We start from the raw sequence: 19,417 nt of genomic DNA, 5'->3' as shown, positions 1-19,417 counted from the left end.
TCCCTCTCCCCTGCCAACAGCCATATTCAGTAACAGGCTAACAGTTCCCTCTCCCCTGCTAACAGCCATATTCAGTAACAGGCTAACAGCTCCCTCTCCCTGCTAACAGCCATATTCAGTAACAGGCTAACAGCTCCCTCTCCCCCTGCTAACAGCTATATTCAGCAACAGGCTAACAGCTCCCTCTCCCCTGCTAACAGCCATATTCAGTAACAGGCTAACAGCTCCCTCTCTCCTGCTAACAGCCATATTCAGTAACAGGCTAACAGCTCCCTCTCCCTGCTAACAGCCATATTCAGTAACAGGCTAACAGCTCCCTCTCCCCTGCTAACAGCTATATTCAGCAACCGCTAACAGCTCCCTCTCCCCTGCTAACAGCCATATTCAGTAACAGGCTAACAGCTCCCTCTCCCTGCCAACAGCCATATTCAGTAACAGGCTAACAGCTCCCTCTCCCTGCCAACAGCCATATTCAGTAACAGGCTAACAGCTCCCTCTCCCTGCCAACAGCCATATGCAGTAACAGGCTAACAGCTCCCTCTCCCTGCCAACAGCCATATGCAGTAACAGGCTAACAGCTCCCCTCTCCCTGCCAACAGCCATATTCAGTAACAGGCTAACAGCTCCCTCTCCCTGCCAACAGCCATTTTCAGTAACAGGCTAACAGCTCCCTCTCGACTGCTAACAGCCATATTCAGTAACAGGCTAACAGCTCCCTCTCCCTGCCAACAGCCATATTCAGTAACAGGCTAACATTTCCCTCTCCCTGCCAACAGCCATTTTCAATAACAGGCTAACAGCTCCCTCTCCCTGCCAACAGCCATATTCAGTAACAGGCTAACAGCTCCCTCTCCCTGCCAACAGCCATATTCATTAACAGGCTAACAGCTCCCCCTCCATGCCAACAGCCATATTCAGTAACAGGCTAACAGGTCCCTCTCCCTGCCAACAGCTATATTCAATAACAGGCTAACAGCTTCCTCTCCCTGCTAACAGCCATATTCAGTAACAGGCTAACAGCTCCCTCTCCCTGCCAACAGCCATATTCAGTAACAGGCTAACAGTTCCCTCTCCCCTGCTAACAGCCATATTCAGTAACAGGCTAACAGCTCCCTCTCCCTGCTAACAGCCATATTCAGTAACAGGCTAACAGCTCCCTCTCCCCTGCTAACAGCTATATTCAGCAACCGGCTAACAGCTCCCTCTCCCCTGCTAACAGCCATATTCAGTAACAGGCTAACAGCTCCCTCTCCCTGCCAACAGCCATATTCAGTAACAGGCTAACAGCTCCCTCTCCCTGCCAACAGCCATATTCAGTAACAGGCTAACAGCTCCCTCTCCCTGCCAACAGCCATATGCAGTAACAGGCTAACAGCTCCCTCTCCCTGCCAACAGCCATATGCAGTAACAGGCTAACAGCTCCCTCTCCCCTGCTAACAGCCATATTCAGTAACAGGCTAACAGCTCCCTCTCCCTGCCAACAGCCATATTCAGTAACAGGCTAACAGCTCCCTCTCCCTGCCAACAGCCATATTCAGTAACAGGCTAACAGCTCCCTCTCCCTGCGAACAGCCATATGCAGTAACAGGCTAACAGCTCCCTCTCCCTGCCAACAGCCATATGCAGTAACAGGCTAACAGCTCCCTCTCCCTGCCAACAGCCATATTCAGTAACAGGCTAACAGCTCCCTCTCCCTGCCAACAGCCATTTTCAGTAACAGGCTAACAGCTCCCTCTCGACTGCTAACAGCCATATTCAGTAACAGGCTAACAGCTCCCTCTCCCTGCCAACAGCCATATTCAGTAACAGGCTAACATTTCCCTCTCCCTGCCAACAGCCATTTTCAATAACAGGCTAACAGCTCCCTCTCCCTGCCAACAGCCATATTCAGTAACAGGCTAACAGCTCCCTCTCCCTGCCAACAGCCATATTCATTAACAGGCTAACAGCTCCCCCTCCATGCCAACAGCCATATTCAGTAACAGGCTAACAGGTCCCTCTCCCTGCCAACAGCTATATTCAATAACAGGCTAACAGCTCCCTCTCCCTGCTAACAGCCATATTCAGTAACAGGCTAACAGCTCCCTCTCCCTGCCAACAGCCATATTCAGTAACAGGCTAACAGCTCCCTCTCCCCTGCCAACAGCCATATTCAGTAACAGGCTAACAGCTCCCTCTCTCCTGCCAACAGCCATATTCAGTAACAGGCTAACAGCTCCCTCTCCCTGCCAACAGCCATATTCAGTAACAGGCTAACAGCTCCCTCTCCCTGCCAACAGCCATATTCAGTAACAGGCTAACAGCTCCCTCTCCCTGCCAACAGCCATATTCAGTAACAGGCTAACAGCTCCCTCTCCCTGCCAACAGCCATATTCAGTAACAGGCTAACAGCTCCCTCTCCCTGCCAACAGCCATATGCAGTAACAGGCTAACAGCTCCCTCTCCCTGCCAACAGCCATATGCAGTAACAGGCTAACAGCTCCCTCTCCCTGCCAACAGCCATATTCAGTAACAGGCTAACAGCTCCCTCTCCCTGCCAACAGCCATATTCAGTAACAGGCTAACATCTCCCTCTCCCTGCCAACAGCCATATTCAGTAACAGGCTAACAGCTCCCTCTCCCTGCCAACAGCCATATTCAGTAACAGGCTAACAGCTCGCTCTCGACTGCCAACAGCCATATTCAGTAACAGGCTAACATCTCCCTCTCCCTGCCAACAGCCATATTCAGTAACAGGCTAACAGCTCCCTCTCCCTGCCAACAGCCATTTTCAGTAACAGGCTAACAGCTCCCTCGACTGCCAACAGCCATATTCAGTAACAGGCTAACAGCTCCCTCTCCCTGCCAACAGCCATATTCAGTAACAGGCTAACATTTCCCCTCTCCCTGCCAACAGCCATATTCAGTAACAGGCTAACAGCTCCCTCTCCCTGCCAACAGCCATATTCAATAACAGGCTAACAGCTCCCTCTCCCTGCCAACAGCCATATTCAGTAACAGGCTAACAGCTCCCTCTCCCATGCCAACAGCCATATTCAGTAACAGGCTAACAGTTCCCTCTCCCTGCCAACAGCCATATTCAGTAACAGACTAACAGCTCCCTCTCCCTGCTAACAGCCATATTCAGTAACAGGCTAACAGCTCCCTCTCCCTGCCAACAGCCATATTCAGCAACAGGCTAACAGCTCCCTCTCCCCTGCTAACAGCCATATTCAGTAACAGGCTAACAGCTCCCTCTCCCTGCTAACAGCCATATTCAGTAACAGGCTAACAGCTCCCTCTCCCCTGCTAACAGCTATATTCAGCAACAGGCTAACAGCTCCCTCTCCCCTGCTAACAGCCATATTCAGTAACAGGCTAACAGCTCCCTCTCCCTGCTAACAGCCATATTCAGTAACAGGCTAACAGCTCCCGCTCCCCTGCTAACAGCCATATTCAGTAACAGGCTAACAGCTCCCTCTCCCTGCCAACAGCCATATGCAGTAACAGGCTAACAGCTCCCTCTCCCTGCCAACAGCCATATTCAGTAACAGGCTAACAGCTCCCTCTCCCTGCCAACAGCCATATTCAGTAACAGGCTAACAGCTCCCTCTCCCTGCCAACAGCCATATTCAGTAACAGGCTAACAGCTCCCTCTCCCTGCCAACAGCCATATTCAGTAACAGGCTAACAGCTCCCTCTCCCTGCCAACAGCCTTATTTTGTAACAGGCTAACAGCTCGCTCTCCCTGCCAACAGCCATATTCAGTAACAGGCTAACAGCTCCCTCTCCATGCCAACAGCCATATTCAGTAACAGGCTAACAGCTCCCTCTCCCTGCCAACAGCTTATTTATAACAGGCTAACAGCTCCCTCTCCCTGCCAACAGCCATATTCAGTAACAGGCTAACAGCTCCCTCTCCACTGCCAACAGCCATATTCAGTAACAGGCTAACAGCTACCTCTCCCTGCCAACAGCCATATTCAGTAACAGGCTAACAGCTCCCTCTCCCTGCCAACAGCCATATTCAGTAACAGGCTAACAGCTCCCTCTCCCCTGCTAACAGCCATATTCAGTAACAGGCTAACAGCTCCCTCTCCCTGCCAACAGCCATATTCAGTAACAGGCTAACAGCTCCCTCTCCCTGCCAACAGCCATATTCAGTAACAGGCTAACAGCTCCCTCTCCCTGCCAACAGCCATATTCAGTAACAGGCTAACAGCTCCCTCTCCCTGCCAACAGCTATATTCAATAACAGGCTAATAGCTCCCTCTCCCTGCCAACAGCCATGTTCAGTAACAGGCTAACAGCTCCCTCTCCCCTGCTAACAGCCATATTCAGTAACAGGCTAACAGCTCCCTCTCCCTGCTAACAGCCATATTCAGTAACAGGCTAACAGCTCCCTCTCCCCTGCTAACATCCATATTCAGTAACAGGCTAACAGCTCCCTCTCCCTGCCAACAGCCATATTCAGTAACAGGCTAACAGCTCCCTCTCCCTGCCAACAGCCATATTCAGTTACAGGCTAACAGCTCCCTCTCCCTGCCAATAGCCATATGCAGTAACAGGCTAACAACTCCCTCTCCCTGCCAACAGCCATATTCAGTAACATGCTAACAGCTCCCTCTCCCTGCCAACAGCAATAATCAGTAACAGGCTAACAGCTCCCTCTCCCTGCCAATAGCCATATTCAGTAACAGGCTAACAGCTCCCTCTCCCTGCCAACAGCCATATGCAGTAACAGGCTAACAACTCCCCCTCCCTGCCAACAGCCATATTCAGTAACAGGCTAACAGCTCCCTCTCCCTGCCAACAGCAATAATCAGTAACAGGCTAACAGCTCCCTCTCCCTGCCAATAGCCATATTCAGTAACAGGCTAACAGCTCCCCTCCCTGGGGGGGCGCAATGCTACCAACCATCAGGTTTGGGCTTAGTGGGACAATCATGTGTTTTTCAACAGGACAATGACCCAGCACACCTCCAGGCTGTGTAAGGTTTATTTTACCAAGAAGGAGAGTGATGGAGTGCTGCATCTGATGACCTGGCCTCCACAATCCCCCGACCTCAACCCAATTGAGATGGTTTGGGATGAGTTGGACCGCAGAGTGAAGAAAAAGCAGCCAACAAGTGCTCAGCATATGTGGGAACTCCTTCAAGACTGTTGGAAAAGCATTCCAGGTGAAGCTGGTTGAGAGAATGCCAAGAGTGTGCAAAGCTGTCACGGCAAAGGGTGGCTATTTGAAGAATGTCAAATCTAAAATATATTTTGATTTGTTTAACACTTTTTTGGTTACTAGATGATTCCATATGTGTTATTTCATAGTGTTGATGTCTTCACTATTATTCTACAATGTAGAAAATATTAAAAATAAAGAAAAACCCTTGAATGAGTAGGTGTTCTAAAACCTTTGACCGGTAGTGTATATATATATATACAGTGGGGTCTGAAATTAATGGCACCCTTGATAAGATGAGCAAAAATGACTGTATAAAAGAAATAATTCAAATACTGAGCTATGATGTTCACATTTTTGGGGAGAGTTTATTATTTCATAATAATACAATTGCTCAGAGAAAGAGATTTAGTCTAATAATAATAATAATATGCCATTTAGCAGACGCTTTTATCCAAAGCGACTTACAGTCATGCGTGCATAAAAAAGTTTTTGTTTATGGGTGGTCCCGGGGATCGAACCCACTACCCTGGCGTTACAAGCGCCGCGCTCTACCAGCTGAGCTACAGAGGTACTGTCTAACAAGTAATACATTTTTTTAATCAAAAAGGTAGCGGTCAAAATGTACACCCCTGTTTTCAATACCTTTCAATAACTCACCTTGCGAGGATAACGGCACTGAACCTTTTTCTCAAATGTTTTATGAGATTGGAAAACACATTGGCAGGGATCTTAGACCGTTCCTCCATACAGAATCCTTCCAGATCCTTGATATCCTTCGCCTGCGCTTATAGACTGCCCACTTCAATTCAAACCCAGGTTTTCAATTGGTTTCAAGTCCAGCGACTGAGATGCAAAATGTTGATTATGTGGCCATTTAACCATTTCTTTGTGGATTTTGATTAGTGCTTGCGGTTATTGTCTTGCTGGAAGATCCACTTGCGTTTTCAGCCTCCTGGCAGAGGCAACCAGGTTTTTTGCAAAAATATCTTGATACTGGGTAAGGTTTATGATGCCATTGACCTTAACAAGGGCCACAGGACCAGTGGAAACAAAATAGCCCCATAACATCAAACACCATATTTTACAGTAGGTATGAGGTTATTTTCTGCTCATGCATTGTCATTTCGATGCCAAACCCACCACTGGTGGGCGTGGCCAAAGATATCTATTTTCATGTCATCTGACCAAAGCACCGGTTCCAATCCAAGTGCCAGTGCCGTTTAGGAAACTCCAGGTGTTTACATTTGTTGGATGACATGAAAATAGAGCGTCGAAATAAGGACGCATAAACAGAAATTAAACCCACACATGGACTGTAAAATATGGTGGTGATAAAATATCAGTTATGGCTGTTTTCTAATTATCTGGCCGTTATCAGGGGATATTAACTGGTAATTCATCGAGGCATTGTGTGTGTTGGGTCATCATCATTAACAATTATGAAACTGAGCATATCAGTTTCAGTTCAGGCTACTATGACCAGTACCTGCCGCTACTAAATCTCCATGTATTGCTCTTTTTTCTTTCTTGTTTTTTAACCAATGCATAGCCTCCATATCAGATAAGGACAGGAAGGGAAAGGATCAGATAATTGGAGCTTAAAAGGAGACGTTTCACAGTCAGTCAGTCCAATTGTCCTGCCCCAGTTCTCTCTAGCGCTTTTACATTTTACATTTATATTTTAGTCATTTATCCAGAGCGATTTAAAAAAAAAAAAGTTTTCATAACGAAGTGTTTAATAACCGGACAGATTCTCACGGAGGAATAATCAGCGGAAGATGCACAGTCGCTCTCTCTCCATCTCTTTCTTATTCTCTCTCCATGTACTCTCTCTCTTACCCTCTCCCTCTCTATTTGTGAGTTGCTATCTCTTCTCTCTCTTCTCTCTCTTTCTCTCTATCTCTCTCTCTCCACTTCTGCAGGACTTTTCCTTTGGTATTTCTTCCCCTCTCTCCTGTCCTGACCCTCCTGACTGAACAGGGACAGGTACTGAACAGGTACTGAACAGGGACAGGTACTGAAATGGTACTGAACAGGGACAGGTACTGGACAGGTCCTGCGACTGAACAGGGACAGGTACTGAACAGGAACTGAACTGGGACAGGTACTGAACAGGGACAGGTACTGTACAGGGACAGGTACTGAACAGGGACAGGTACTGAACAGGTACGGAACAGGGACAGGTACTGAACAGGGACAGGTACTGGACAGGTACTGAACAGGGACAGGTACTGAACAGGAGCAGGGACTGAACAGGGACAGGTACTGGTGCAGTAAATCACTTTTATTTACATTTTGGGACATCATCCTCCCTAAAACAGATGAACAAATGAATGATTTCTTGATGATGATGTCCTCATCATGTGACATGATAATAAAACTGATGGGACTATAGGCTAAGATTTAGGCAGAATTATAAATGATATTTATTAAGCCTTTCGGATTGGTACTGAACACTCGTTTGTTTATCACTGGGTGCAGTGATGTAAATAGCCTTGCACAAGCCTTAGCAGCTCATAGGGCAGGAGCCTATCTCCTGCTTCTGTAGCGTGAGGCAGCTTGATGTACCCCCCCTGGACAGAACACTAGTCTATCACAGGTCCTTACCCCCAATATTTATCCTTAATGCTATAGCTTGGAGTGCCAAATGGAGATGCACCAGGTCCCCTTTTTGGTATGACTCGGCCAGGGATTTAACTCACAACCTTCCAATCTCAGGGCGGACACTCTAACCACAAGGCCACGGAGTTGGCAGTGCGGTGATGTAGTGGTAGAAATATATGGGGGTAAACTCACCGGTCGCGGTGAAAAAAGTAACACTCCCAATACTTTCAATTAATTAAACTGCGTTTATTTGCATTTACCCTCCACTACACCACTGACTGTGAACTTAGAGGGAGGAACACTCAAGGTGTGCATCCCAAATGGCACCCTATTCCCTTTTAAGTGCACTACTTTTGACCAGACCTAGTGGGGAGCCATTTCAGACCAACCTTTTTTGTTCCGGGGACCACCAAACCACCATTAGCGGAGTCGCAGCATTTTTTTTACATAAAATATCTTAGCTGTCAATTTAAGAGTCAGTTTTATCAGATTAAATGCCTTTTGTAATGTAAAATTGCTTACAATATCATATACAGTTGAAGTCGGAAGTTTACATACACCTTAGCCAAATACATTTACCTCCGTTTTTCACAATTCCTGACATTTAATCCTAGTAACAATTCCCTGTCTTAGGTCAGTTAGGATCACCACTTTATTTTAAGAATGTGAAATGTCAGAATAATAGTAGAGATAATTATTTATTTTAGCTTTTATTTCTTTCATCACATTCCCAGTGGGTCAGAAGTTTACATACACTCAATTAGTATTTGGTAGCATTGCCTTTAAATTGTTTAACTTGGGTCAAATGTTTCGGGTAGCCTTCCACAAGCTTCCCACAATAAGTTGGATGAATTTTGGCCCATTCCTCCTGAATGAGCGGGTGTAACTGAGTCAGGTTTGTAGGCATCCTTGCTCGCACACTCTTTTTCAGTTCTGCCCACACATTTTCTATAGGATTGAGGTGAGGGCTTTGTTATGGCCACTCCAATACCTTGACTTTGTTGTCCTTGTATGCTTGGGGTCATTGTCCATTTGGAAGACCCATTTGCGACCAAGCTTTAACTTCCTGACTGATGTCTTGAGATGTTGCTTCAATATATCCACATAATTTTCCTTCCTCATGATCCCATCTATTTTGTGAAGTGCACCAGTCCCTCCTGCAGCAAAGCACCCCCACAGCATGATGCTGCCACCCCCGTGCTTCACGGTTGGGATGGTGTTCTTCGGCTTGCAAGCCACCCCGTTTTTCCTCCAAACATAACGATGGTCATTATGGCCAAACAGTTCTATTTTTGTTTCATCAGACCAGAGGACATTTCTCCAAAAAGTACGATCTTTGTCCCCATGTGCAGTTGCAAACTGTAGTCTGGCTTTTTTATGGCGGTGGCAGTGGCTTCTTCCTTGCTGAGCGGCCTTTCAGGTTATGTCGATATAGGACTCGTTTTACTGTGGATATAGATACTTTTGTACCTGTTTCCTCCAGCATCTTCACAAGGTCCTTTTGCTGTTGTTCTGGGATTGATTTGCACTTTTCGCACCAAAGTACGTTCATCTCTAGGAGACAGAACGCGTCTCCTTCCTGAGCGGTATGACGGCTGCGTGGTCCCATGGTGTTTATACTTGCGTACTATTGTTTGTACAGATGAACGTGGTACCTTCAGGCGTTTGGAAATTGCTCCCAAGGATGAACCAGACTTGTGGAGGTCTACAAAAAAAATTCTGAGGTCTTGGCTGATTTCTTTTGATTTTCCCATGATGTCAAGCAAAGAGGCACTGAGTTTGAAGGTAGACCTTGAAATACATCCATAGGTACACCTCCAATTGACTCAAATGATGTCAATTAGCCTATCAGAAGCTTCTAAAGCCATGACATCATTTTCTGGAATTTCCCAAGCTGTTTAAAGGCACAGTCAACTTAGTATATGTAAACTTCTGACCCACTGGAATTGTGATACAGTGAATTATAAGTGAAATAATCTGTCTGTAAACAATTGTTGGAAAAATTACTTGTGTCATGCACAAAGTAAATGTCCTAACCGACTTGCCAAAACGATAGTTTGTTAACAAGAAATTTGTGGAGTGGTTGAAAAACAAGTTTTAATTACTCCAACTTAAGTGTATGTAAACTTCCGACTTCAACTGTATACTCCCAACTGTTATTATTTCTGGAGAAAAAAGTATAATCAAAACAAAACAAAATATCCAAAAAAAATGTCAGGCCACTGCTCTAAAGTAGGCAGGCGCTGTTTAAAGTCAATGGCTGGAAATGGCTGGAAATGGCTGGAAATGGCTTGAAATGGCTGGAAATGGCTGCCTTTTGAGAGCTTAATCATGTTGAAACACCACAATGTTCCCCTCTGATGAATGGAGGGTGATCCCCGCTCTATCCTCTCCTCTCACTCCTCTTCTCCTTTTTTCTATTTGCCTTGCCTCTCACCTCTCTCTCCCTCTCCCCTTTTCCTCTCCACTTTTCTCCTCTCCTCTCCTCAGCTCTTCTCCTCCTCTCCCTCTCCCAGACTGACTACAAAGCTTAGGTCCGCATTGCAGTCCTTTGCTGGATCTCAACAATATGCTGCAGGGCTTGTGTCATACACACTGAGCGTCAGACACACAATCAGACACACACACGATACCGTTCCACCTATTCTATTCCAGTCTTTACAATGAACCCGTCCTCCTATAGCTCCTCCCACCAGCCTCCTGTGTATCAAAGGTATAGCCAGCTACATGTGATATCGTCTTGAATGATTGATGACACTGTCTATAAGGCAGGGGTTCCCCTTCTAACTAATACAAATGCGATCTCTTGTGTTCTCTTTCTCTCTTTAAGTTTTTCCCCTACGGAGATGCATCAAAGTTTGCCCAGCATGCGTTCAGGACCTTTGATAAGAACGGGGACGGCACCATCGACTTCAGAGAGTTCATCTGTGCCTTGTCCATCACATCGCGAGGCAGCTTCGAACAGAAACTCAACTGGGCCTTCAACATGTACGACCTGGACGGAGACGGCAAGATCACACGGGTGGAGATGCTGGAGATCATCGAGGTAAAGTTCAGAGTTCAGCCCATAGAGATAAATCATGAATCATATGCTGAGAGCCAAATGGCACCCTGTTCTCTATGTAGTGCACTTTATAGGGAATAGGGTGACATTTAGGCCATTCATGTCATATGAGTATTGAGATATTAGTCATGGATATGAGTATCTCAAAAAATTACTTTTGTTCTCCAATTTACGGCCAGGGTTTACTCTTTACTAGGGCCGGGACAATACCAGGATCGCAATATTTTTTCCATGGCAAAAAATGAAAACACGAAGTGGACCGAACTCTTTGGTCCTTTAAAAACCTACTGTAAGTAAAACAATGTGTGCTATAGCTTGGAAAACAAATAAATGTGACTCTGGATGACAACATAATGATGTTTGTTTCCAACATTAGTGCTATTTTCCTAAAGAAGTTAAATCCTCTTCGTGTTTTGTTTCCTTGCCACGATACTAACGATTATCGTCATACTGGTATCGTCCCAGCCATACTCTTTACCTAATTCATTTTTGACATTTCCTCCTCTAGCCCCAAATGCCCTCTTAAGTAAACAATGACTGAACTATCATTTCTCCGCCTCTGTTAAGGCCATCTACAAGATGGTGGGGACTGTGATCATGATGAAGATGAACGAGGACGGCCTGACGCCCCAGCAGCGAGTGGACAAGATCTTCAGCAAGATGGACAAGAACAACGACGACCAGATATCACTGGACGAGTTCAAAGAGGCAGCAAAGAGTGACCCCTCCATTGTATTACTCCTGCAGTGTGACCTGCAGAAATAGAGGAGAGGGAGGCTTGAGAACCGCCACGGACTGCACAGAAGATTCATGTTCCATTCAGTTTGCAGCTATTTCCACTGAAAAAAAATATGCTTGGACTACCTTTCAATGGATTTGCTTCTTGTGTTTGAAACACTTGTGTGCATGAGAATGTTTATTTGCTATAAAAGATTTACATAGACACACACACACACACCTACCGAGACACACCCCATGAAGATACACACGCATCACCACACACTCACTACATATTCACACCACGCACAAATATATATAGAGATATATAAATATAAATATTATATTTAAATTATTTAAAATCAACTGCCAAAATGTGAAGTGTGAAATGTATTTCCCATAGATACAGTCTCATTCCACTGGAGCTTGAGCATCAGTGATGTGCTATGTTGAATTACGCTACTACTTATTGTTCTGAGTTTACTAACACTAGCTACGTGTTTCATATATTGAGTAATGTCAACCAAACCAAATTCCTATGGTAATGTAACTGTTTCTGATAAACCATATATCCATTCTTATAAAAGATTTGATTTGGATAGATGAAGAGATGGATTAGTAGCCTATTCATCAAACACTTTCCCTTCCAAACGTGCTTGTACTGTTGGTGAAAATAAATGTTGGTAATTTGCATGCCTTTAGGTTTTGCCTTAAAAATGATCTCCTCATTTTGCATTCTATAAGAATAGTGAAGACAAAGCCTTATCAATTAAATGCAGTTAAACAGTTAAACATAAAATATAATAATAATTGAATAGGAAAAATCATATTACGGTATAGATCCTTCTACAAGTATTGATGTATGGGATGTATTTTTGGTGTTTCGTCAATAGTTTATTTTTGACTGCCGTACCTGAGGGAGCATGTACCTTGTAGATAATAATAGTTATGTTGCTAAAAAAATCCCTGTTGCACCCCTATTTAGAACCTACCATCTCTTGAGCCCATTTTGAATGAGGAGATATTGAATGAGGAGATATTGAATGAGGAGATATTGAATGTGGCATATTTAACAACGACAAAACCAATAGTCTGGAATAATACAACAAAAATGTTGGTCTAAAATAAATTAAAATAAATTGAAATAAAACCATCAGTATTGTCTGGGGAATTATACCCTGTGAGTCATAACCAATGAGAGGTTGTAATATAAAAAGCTATCTGAAAATTAACTCAGCCCTTTAACAATGAAGAGGTTTTAAGTGTATTTTATCCTACCTACTATTGGTCCAATTAGTTTTAGTCCTATGTCATCACACCATTTCTTCAATTAAGATACAGGTTGCATATCAATGTGCTGAATTCAACGAAGTTCCTGTCATGGGTTTATTAATAACACTCATCGGTGTAAAGAACAAAATAACTAAGGCCAGTATAACACTGTGTTAGACATCAATTATTATCACCTCATACTGTTTGTCTCTCTCAGTTTAAAAATGAGTGTAAAAAAAAGAGCAATGTGTTGAAGGAACTAGTGAATGCCATTCCTTATGAACCAAGCCAAAAGGACTAAACCCCTTAAGCCATGTGTTTTGGTAGGCTATACAGTTTGCCCAAAGTGTACCCAAAGATACGCTGCTCTTTATTGATAAACTTTTTCAACTTTTTTATTCCTCTATCACATACTGCATACAAATTGTATAGTAGCTCCTTCCTTTTCAGGTGCAGTGTATCCTGTCATCCACGCAAGACAACAGCTTGGAAATAGCCTCAGACCCCTAGCCTGGTCCCAGATTGGTTTGTGCGGTCTTACAACTCCTATGGGTCATTGTAACAGCACAACATAGGAGTTGGCAAGACGGCACAAACAGATCTGGGACCAGGCTTTAAGACCCCAGCCTGACTGGATAATATTAAATAATTCCCCTGTACATATTAGTTTAAAGATTGCAGACCCTGCTTGTATAACTCACTATTACAATTTGGTAACTAACTACCCATTTTGTTTCACATGCCATCTGCACATTTGGGAGGAGTTATTTGAATCATATTCATATTCAAATTGACTGCGATGCCAAGACCAAATCCATCACGATTCCTCAAGTGATTAGGCTGACAGTTTGTAATCTAAAACTTTACATGAACATCTTTGCCCAGAAATGTTTGTACTTAAAAAAACTATTATTATCATCATCAGATACCAAATGTAAACAATGGCAACCATGTAAACTAAATGATTATTTTGTACATGTAGCATGTATTGTGTCCCTGATGACATGGCTGCACTACTCCTTGTGTTGTGATTTAAACTAATAAAATAACTATGGGCTGTTTTCTGAAGGTGTGAATTAGAATCAGATTGCACATAATGACAGTAACTATACTAGATGTATTTTATTTAACCTTTAACTAGGCAAGTCAGTTAAGAACAAATTCTTATTTAAAACGACGGCCTACCCCGGCCAAACCCGGACGACTCTGGGCCAATTGCGCGCCGCACAATTGAGGGGGGTTGTGACAGTGTATGCAGTACTGCATATAAACCCACAATCTGTATAGTTGTGTTCTTGATATTAGAATAAGCAGGCAAACCAATGGTAGAGGTTGTCTTCTTGAGGATGTCTTGGGTATAGATCTACCACTCTCCAGAATGTCTCAAATCAAATCTTATTTGTCACATGCACCGAATACAACAGGTGTAGACCTTACAGTGAAATGCTTACTTACAAGCACTTAACCAACAATGCAGTTAAGGAAAATAAGTTAAGTAAAAAATAATTAAAGAGCAGCAGTAGCGAGGCTACATACAGGGGGTACCGGTACAGAGTCAATGTGCAGGGGCACAGGTTAGTCAAGGTAAGTAGCAAATACTCCTGAGTGGCGCAGTGGTCTAAGGCACTGCATCGCAGTGCTAACTGTGCCACTAGAGATCCTGGTTCGAATCCAGGCTCTGTCGCAGCCGGCCGCGACCGGGAGACTCATGGGCGGCGCACAATTGGCCCAGGGTAGGGAATGGCCGGCAGGGATGTAGCTCAGTTGATAGAGCATGGCGTTTGCAATGCCAGGGTTGTGGGTTCGATTCCCACTGGGGGCCAGTATAAAAAAAGATGTATTCACTAACTGTAAGTCGCTCTGGATAAGAGCGTCTGCTAAATGACTAAAATGTAAATGTAAATGTAGCAAATGCAAGTTGAACTGGCCCAGTGACAAATATGTTGTTAGTCATGATACAAAGCTATGTGAAAAGAAAGCAGGCTGACTGGACTGTGCAATACTGACTGAAAATATCCCTGGTTCAGGATAGTGTGAAAGACCCTGCGCATTGCGTATGTAGAATTAAATAGAGCTGCAGGCAGTCGTGTGTGCCTGTCTATGAGTGACCATGACCTATGTCTCTACTTTGACCTGGGCTGGAACATACACTACTGTTGACCTTTATGGGGTCAGCAAGAGGACAGCGCTATAACAGAAGTGCATTCATGCAAGACGTATGGCCAGCAGCTTTTATAAAAGGACCATTTATTTTATAGAAAATACCAACTTATTTGACAGAATCTAAAAACTAAAAAGTGAATTTGTATGAATTACTGTTTTTTTATGCATATGTTTACATCAAACTGCAGAATATTTTTCCACAGAGATTGTATGTGTTCAATATGCACACCAAAGAGACATACCAAAACTAAAATAAAACAACAAAGACTGTCAAAGGCTGTAAAATGCAACCTCTATCACATAGCAATCAGTAGAAAAATACCCATATGCTAGGGATTTATCCCAAAAAATGGACCCTAATATACTTGATAATCAAGACATTACCCAATTACAAAACACAAATCAGTTAACTTTAGCAATTGGACAATTTAAGATGATCTACAAATGTGTTATTTTTTTTTCAACAAAAAAACATTGATGTAAATACACATTTCAGGAGACAAGAGTCCTACAAGCAAACATTATTGGCTTACATCAAGCAAGAGGTTAATTTGTACAGATGTCAAAATGTACATTCTGTGCCAAAGGGGGAAGAGGGGAGACTATTTTGGGGGATCTGTGTTGATGCCATATTTCTCCTTCAGAAGCTTCAGCTGCTCCTCTTTCTTCTTGGTGTCCATCTTCTGGAACGCCTGTGAGACAAACAGTGGAATGAAAATCATGAGTTATGGATGTTTAACTGCAAAACTTTACACGGTTTACACGTGACACAACCAGAGAAAGGTCGACCTGTCAGATAAATAAAAAAAATGAACACATTGATTACAACATTTACCTCAAATTAGTGCCTTAAAAAGGTAGAGTCAGTGACGAACAAAGTAAACAGAAATATTGGGCCGACTTCCGCAACAACTAAAAGTGCGAAGCGCGAGGCTAAACTTCTTCACTGTTTTGGTCCCGCAGCTATCACACGTTGCAGCAGAGTGAGGCACATCCGTGTACATGTGCAGATCCTCTGTGTGTTGTCTTGATTCGCGCTCATCTGCAATATCTGTGGTTCATCCAGTTGCTCGCAGCAGCATAATATTGCTGAGTCTCAGTTTAATAAAAATAAGCAGTTTGACTCTCTTCCTCCAGACCCCTAGAGGGTCAAATGTAATGTACCAGCATTGACTAATGCCAACACCAGGGCTCACCAACCATGTTCCTGGAAAGCTACCCTCCTGTCGGTTTTCGCTGAAACCAGCTAATTATTAGAATCAGGTGCGCTCGATTAGGGTTGGAATGAAAACCTTCAGGAGGGTAGCTCTCCGGGAAGAGGGTTGGTGAGCCCTGGCCTACACTGTTTGTTCAGTATGTAATTTCTCTATGTGCAAAGCTATGAAAGTTATTAGCGTCTGCTAAATGACTAAAATGTAATGTAAATGTAATGTTATTAGTCCCTTTGAGAAGATTGATCAACAATGGTTAGAGGAGACATTATCAGATCCTTGATTGATGAGATTATAGGCCAACGTACCCTGTTTGCATTGTAGTATAAAACTACAAGATATCTGTTGCAGACGTTGAATCCAGAAAGGTGATCGCAGGCGTTCTTGGCATCAAAGATGTCCTCGTAGACCACATAAGCTGTCCCTCTTGATTCCGGTGTGTTTCCACTGAAAAACAGGGCACAAGAATACATACATTTAGACAAGACAACGATGAGACTTTGTGGTTGAATACCTGCCACAGTTCTGCAGACTAGCCTACACACAAGGAGATGATACATAAACTCTGTAAACTACATCACCCATGGTATAAGTGAGCATTTCGTCCAGATCAACAATCTTCCACTTACGTTCGAATCTGCCGTATTGGTCCATATTTCCCAAAGATGTCGTACATTTCTTCAGCTGTGATCTTGTATGGTAGATTTCTAATGTAGAGTATTCTGTTGACTTCAGGTGGTAATCGAATCTGAATAGGAAACAGCATTTGCAACTGATAAGCTCCATTTATTTATAACCAAATAACGTAAAACGAGTATAAACTCTGACAAGTTGTGTAAACAGTACATGATCAAGCTAAGTAATGTTAGTTACGTAGTTGCATTATCCCAGAAACCCTAGACCCACTCCAATTTGCATACTGCCCCAACAGATCCACAGATGATGCAATCTCTTTAGCTCTCCACACTGCCCTTTCCCACCTGGACAAGAGGAACACCTACGTGAGAATGCTATTCATTGACTACAGCTCAGCATTCAACACCATAGTGCCCTCAAAGCTCATCACTAAGCTAAGGATCCTGGGACAAAACACCTCCCTCTGCAACTGGATCCTGGACTTCCTGACGGGCCGCCCCCAGGTGGTAAGGGTAGGTAACAACACACCTGCCACACTGATCCTCAACACGGGGGCCCCTCAGGGGTGCGTGCTCAGTCCCCTCCTGTACTCCCTGTTCACCCATGACTGCATGGCCAGGCACAACTCCAACACCATCATTAAGTTTGCAGACGAGTCGTTTGCAGACGACGGCCTGATCACCGACAACGAGGAGACAGCCTATAGGGAGGAGGTCAGAGACCTGGCCGTGTGGTGCCAGGATAACAACCTCTCCCTCAACGTAACCAAGACAAAGGAGATGATTGTGGACTACAGGAAAAAAAAAAGAGGACTGAGCACACCCCCATTCTCATCGACGGGGCTGTAGTGGAACAGGTTGAGAGCTTCAAGTTCCTTGGTGTCCACATCACCAACGAACTATCATGGTCCAAACACACCAAGACAGTCGTGAAGAGGGCACGACAAAGCCTATTCCCCCTCAGGAGACTGAAAAGATTTGGCATGGGTCCTCAGATCATCAAAAAAGTCTACAGCTGCACCATCGAGAGCATCCTGACTGGTTGCATCACCGCCTGGTATGGCAACTACTTGGCCTCCGACTGCAAGGCACTACAGAGGGTAGTGCGTACGGCCCAGTACATCACTGGGGCCAAGCTTCCTGCCATTCAGGACCTCTATACCAGGCGGTGTCAGAGGAAGGCCCTCAAAATTGTCAAAGACTCCAGCCACCCTAGTCATAGACTGTTCTCTCTGCTACCACACAGCAAGTGGTACCGAGTGCCAAGTCTAGGTCCAAAAGACTTCTCAACAGCTTCTACCCCCAAGCCATAAGACTCTGAACAGCTAATCATGGCTACCCGGACTATTTGCACTGCCCCCCCACCCCATCCTTTTACGCTGCTGCTACTCTGTTAATTATTTATGCATAGTCACTTTAACTCTACCCACATGTACATATTACTTCAACTACCTCAACTAGCCGGTGCCCCCGCACATTGACTCTGCACCGGTACCCCCCTGTATATATAGCCTCCCTACTGTTATTTTATTTTACTTCTGCTCTTTTTTTCTCAACACTTTTTTTGTTGTTGTTTTATTTTTACTTTTTTGTTAAAAATAAATGCACTGTTGGTTAAGGGCTGTAAGTAAGCATTTCACTGTAATGTCTGCACCTGTTGTATTCAGCGCATGTGACCAATAAAATTTGATTTGATTTGATTTGAAAGCAACTTAGCTAGCTAGCTTGAGTGAAAATAATTAACTAGCTATCTAACGTTAACATTTCCCCACAGCTTAATGGTGTTTTATATGTACGTCTTAATATAATAATGCTAACGATAAAGCATATATTGTACATGTGTGAAATAGGTCAAATACAAGCACCCACCAAATTATTATTATTAAATTGATAAAGCCAATCGCATGTCTTTAGCTTAGCATGACAGTACCTAGTTAGCGAGCTAGCTTCGTTAGACATCCAACTAACGTACCCCACTAGCTATAAACTAAACCTGACTAGGTTGATTAGCTATAGCTATCATTTGAACCCGAAAACATGATACATGTGAACTTACATTAGCTCGTTTAGCTGCTTGCATAGCCATGATTATATATTTTGTGTACAAAATGTGCTAAGAAAAAAATATGCAAACCGCTTTCGTCGTCGACAACACACAGACGCAGATTTCTTTTAGCGTATTTCCGATTCCAGACGATCCAATTCCGGTTACGTCATTTAGGGATAACGTGAAATGTTAATTCAATTCAATTCAATTTCAGTCATTAAAGTCTCCATAGACTGTATTTCTAAATCTTCATTTCATATTTATCCTCAAGCCTTTTTTATTTTGTATTATTTATCCACAAGCCTGTGTTTGATGATTTAGTGATCCTATGGTTACAGGACGATACTACCGCCTGGCTTTCGCATAAAAACTGTCTCTCTTGGAAGAGGCATACACTGCACTCATGTGAGAAGTGAATTGAATTGTAGCAATATCTCAATGTAATACACTATGTAGTACACTCCCACAATATTGCTTTCACCTATTCAGATCAACTTTGGAGATGAGGGGAGTGCAAACCTATTACTTTTATTATTACGTGTTTTAC

The 19,417-nt window shown here is 43.8% G+C and overlaps 2 protein-coding genes across 2 annotated transcripts in view; one reads left to right on the top strand and one right to left on the bottom strand.

Moving 5' to 3' along the window:
* LOC121548616 (visinin-like protein 1) overlaps nucleotides 1–13,875 on the top strand; it is a 63,632-nt gene extending 49,757 nt beyond the window's left edge. Inside the window, exons 3-4 of the mRNA XM_041860126.2 lie at nucleotides 10,592–10,807; nucleotides 11,393–13,875. Coding sequence (XP_041716060.1) covers nucleotides 10,592–10,807; nucleotides 11,393–11,590 — 414 coding nt within the window. The 3' untranslated portion in view covers nucleotides 11,591–13,875. The remainder of the gene's footprint in view (nucleotides 1–10,591; nucleotides 10,808–11,392) is intronic.
* Nucleotides 13,876–15,031: 1,156 nt separating this feature from the next.
* On the bottom strand, nucleotides 15,032–19,005 carry sf3b6 (splicing factor 3b, subunit 6). Its single transcript, XM_041861089.2, has 4 exons — nucleotides 18,880–19,005; nucleotides 16,818–16,936; nucleotides 16,497–16,635; nucleotides 15,032–15,669 (listed from the first exon to the last, which is right to left on the bottom strand). Exons 1-4 carry the CDS (start codon nucleotides 18,907–18,909, stop codon nucleotides 15,580–15,582), a joined length of 378 nt encoding a protein of 125 aa, XP_041717023.1. The 5' UTR covers nucleotides 18,910–19,005; the 3' UTR covers nucleotides 15,032–15,579.
* Nucleotides 19,006–19,417: the final 412 nt, after the last annotated feature.

The sequence above is a fragment of the Coregonus clupeaformis genome, chromosome 33 (assembly GCF_020615455.1).
Source record: "Coregonus clupeaformis isolate EN_2021a chromosome 33, ASM2061545v1, whole genome shotgun sequence".
Lineage (NCBI taxonomy): Eukaryota > Metazoa > Chordata > Actinopteri > Salmoniformes > Salmonidae > Coregonus > Coregonus clupeaformis.
This window is presented reverse-complemented; position numbering and strand designations above follow the sequence as displayed.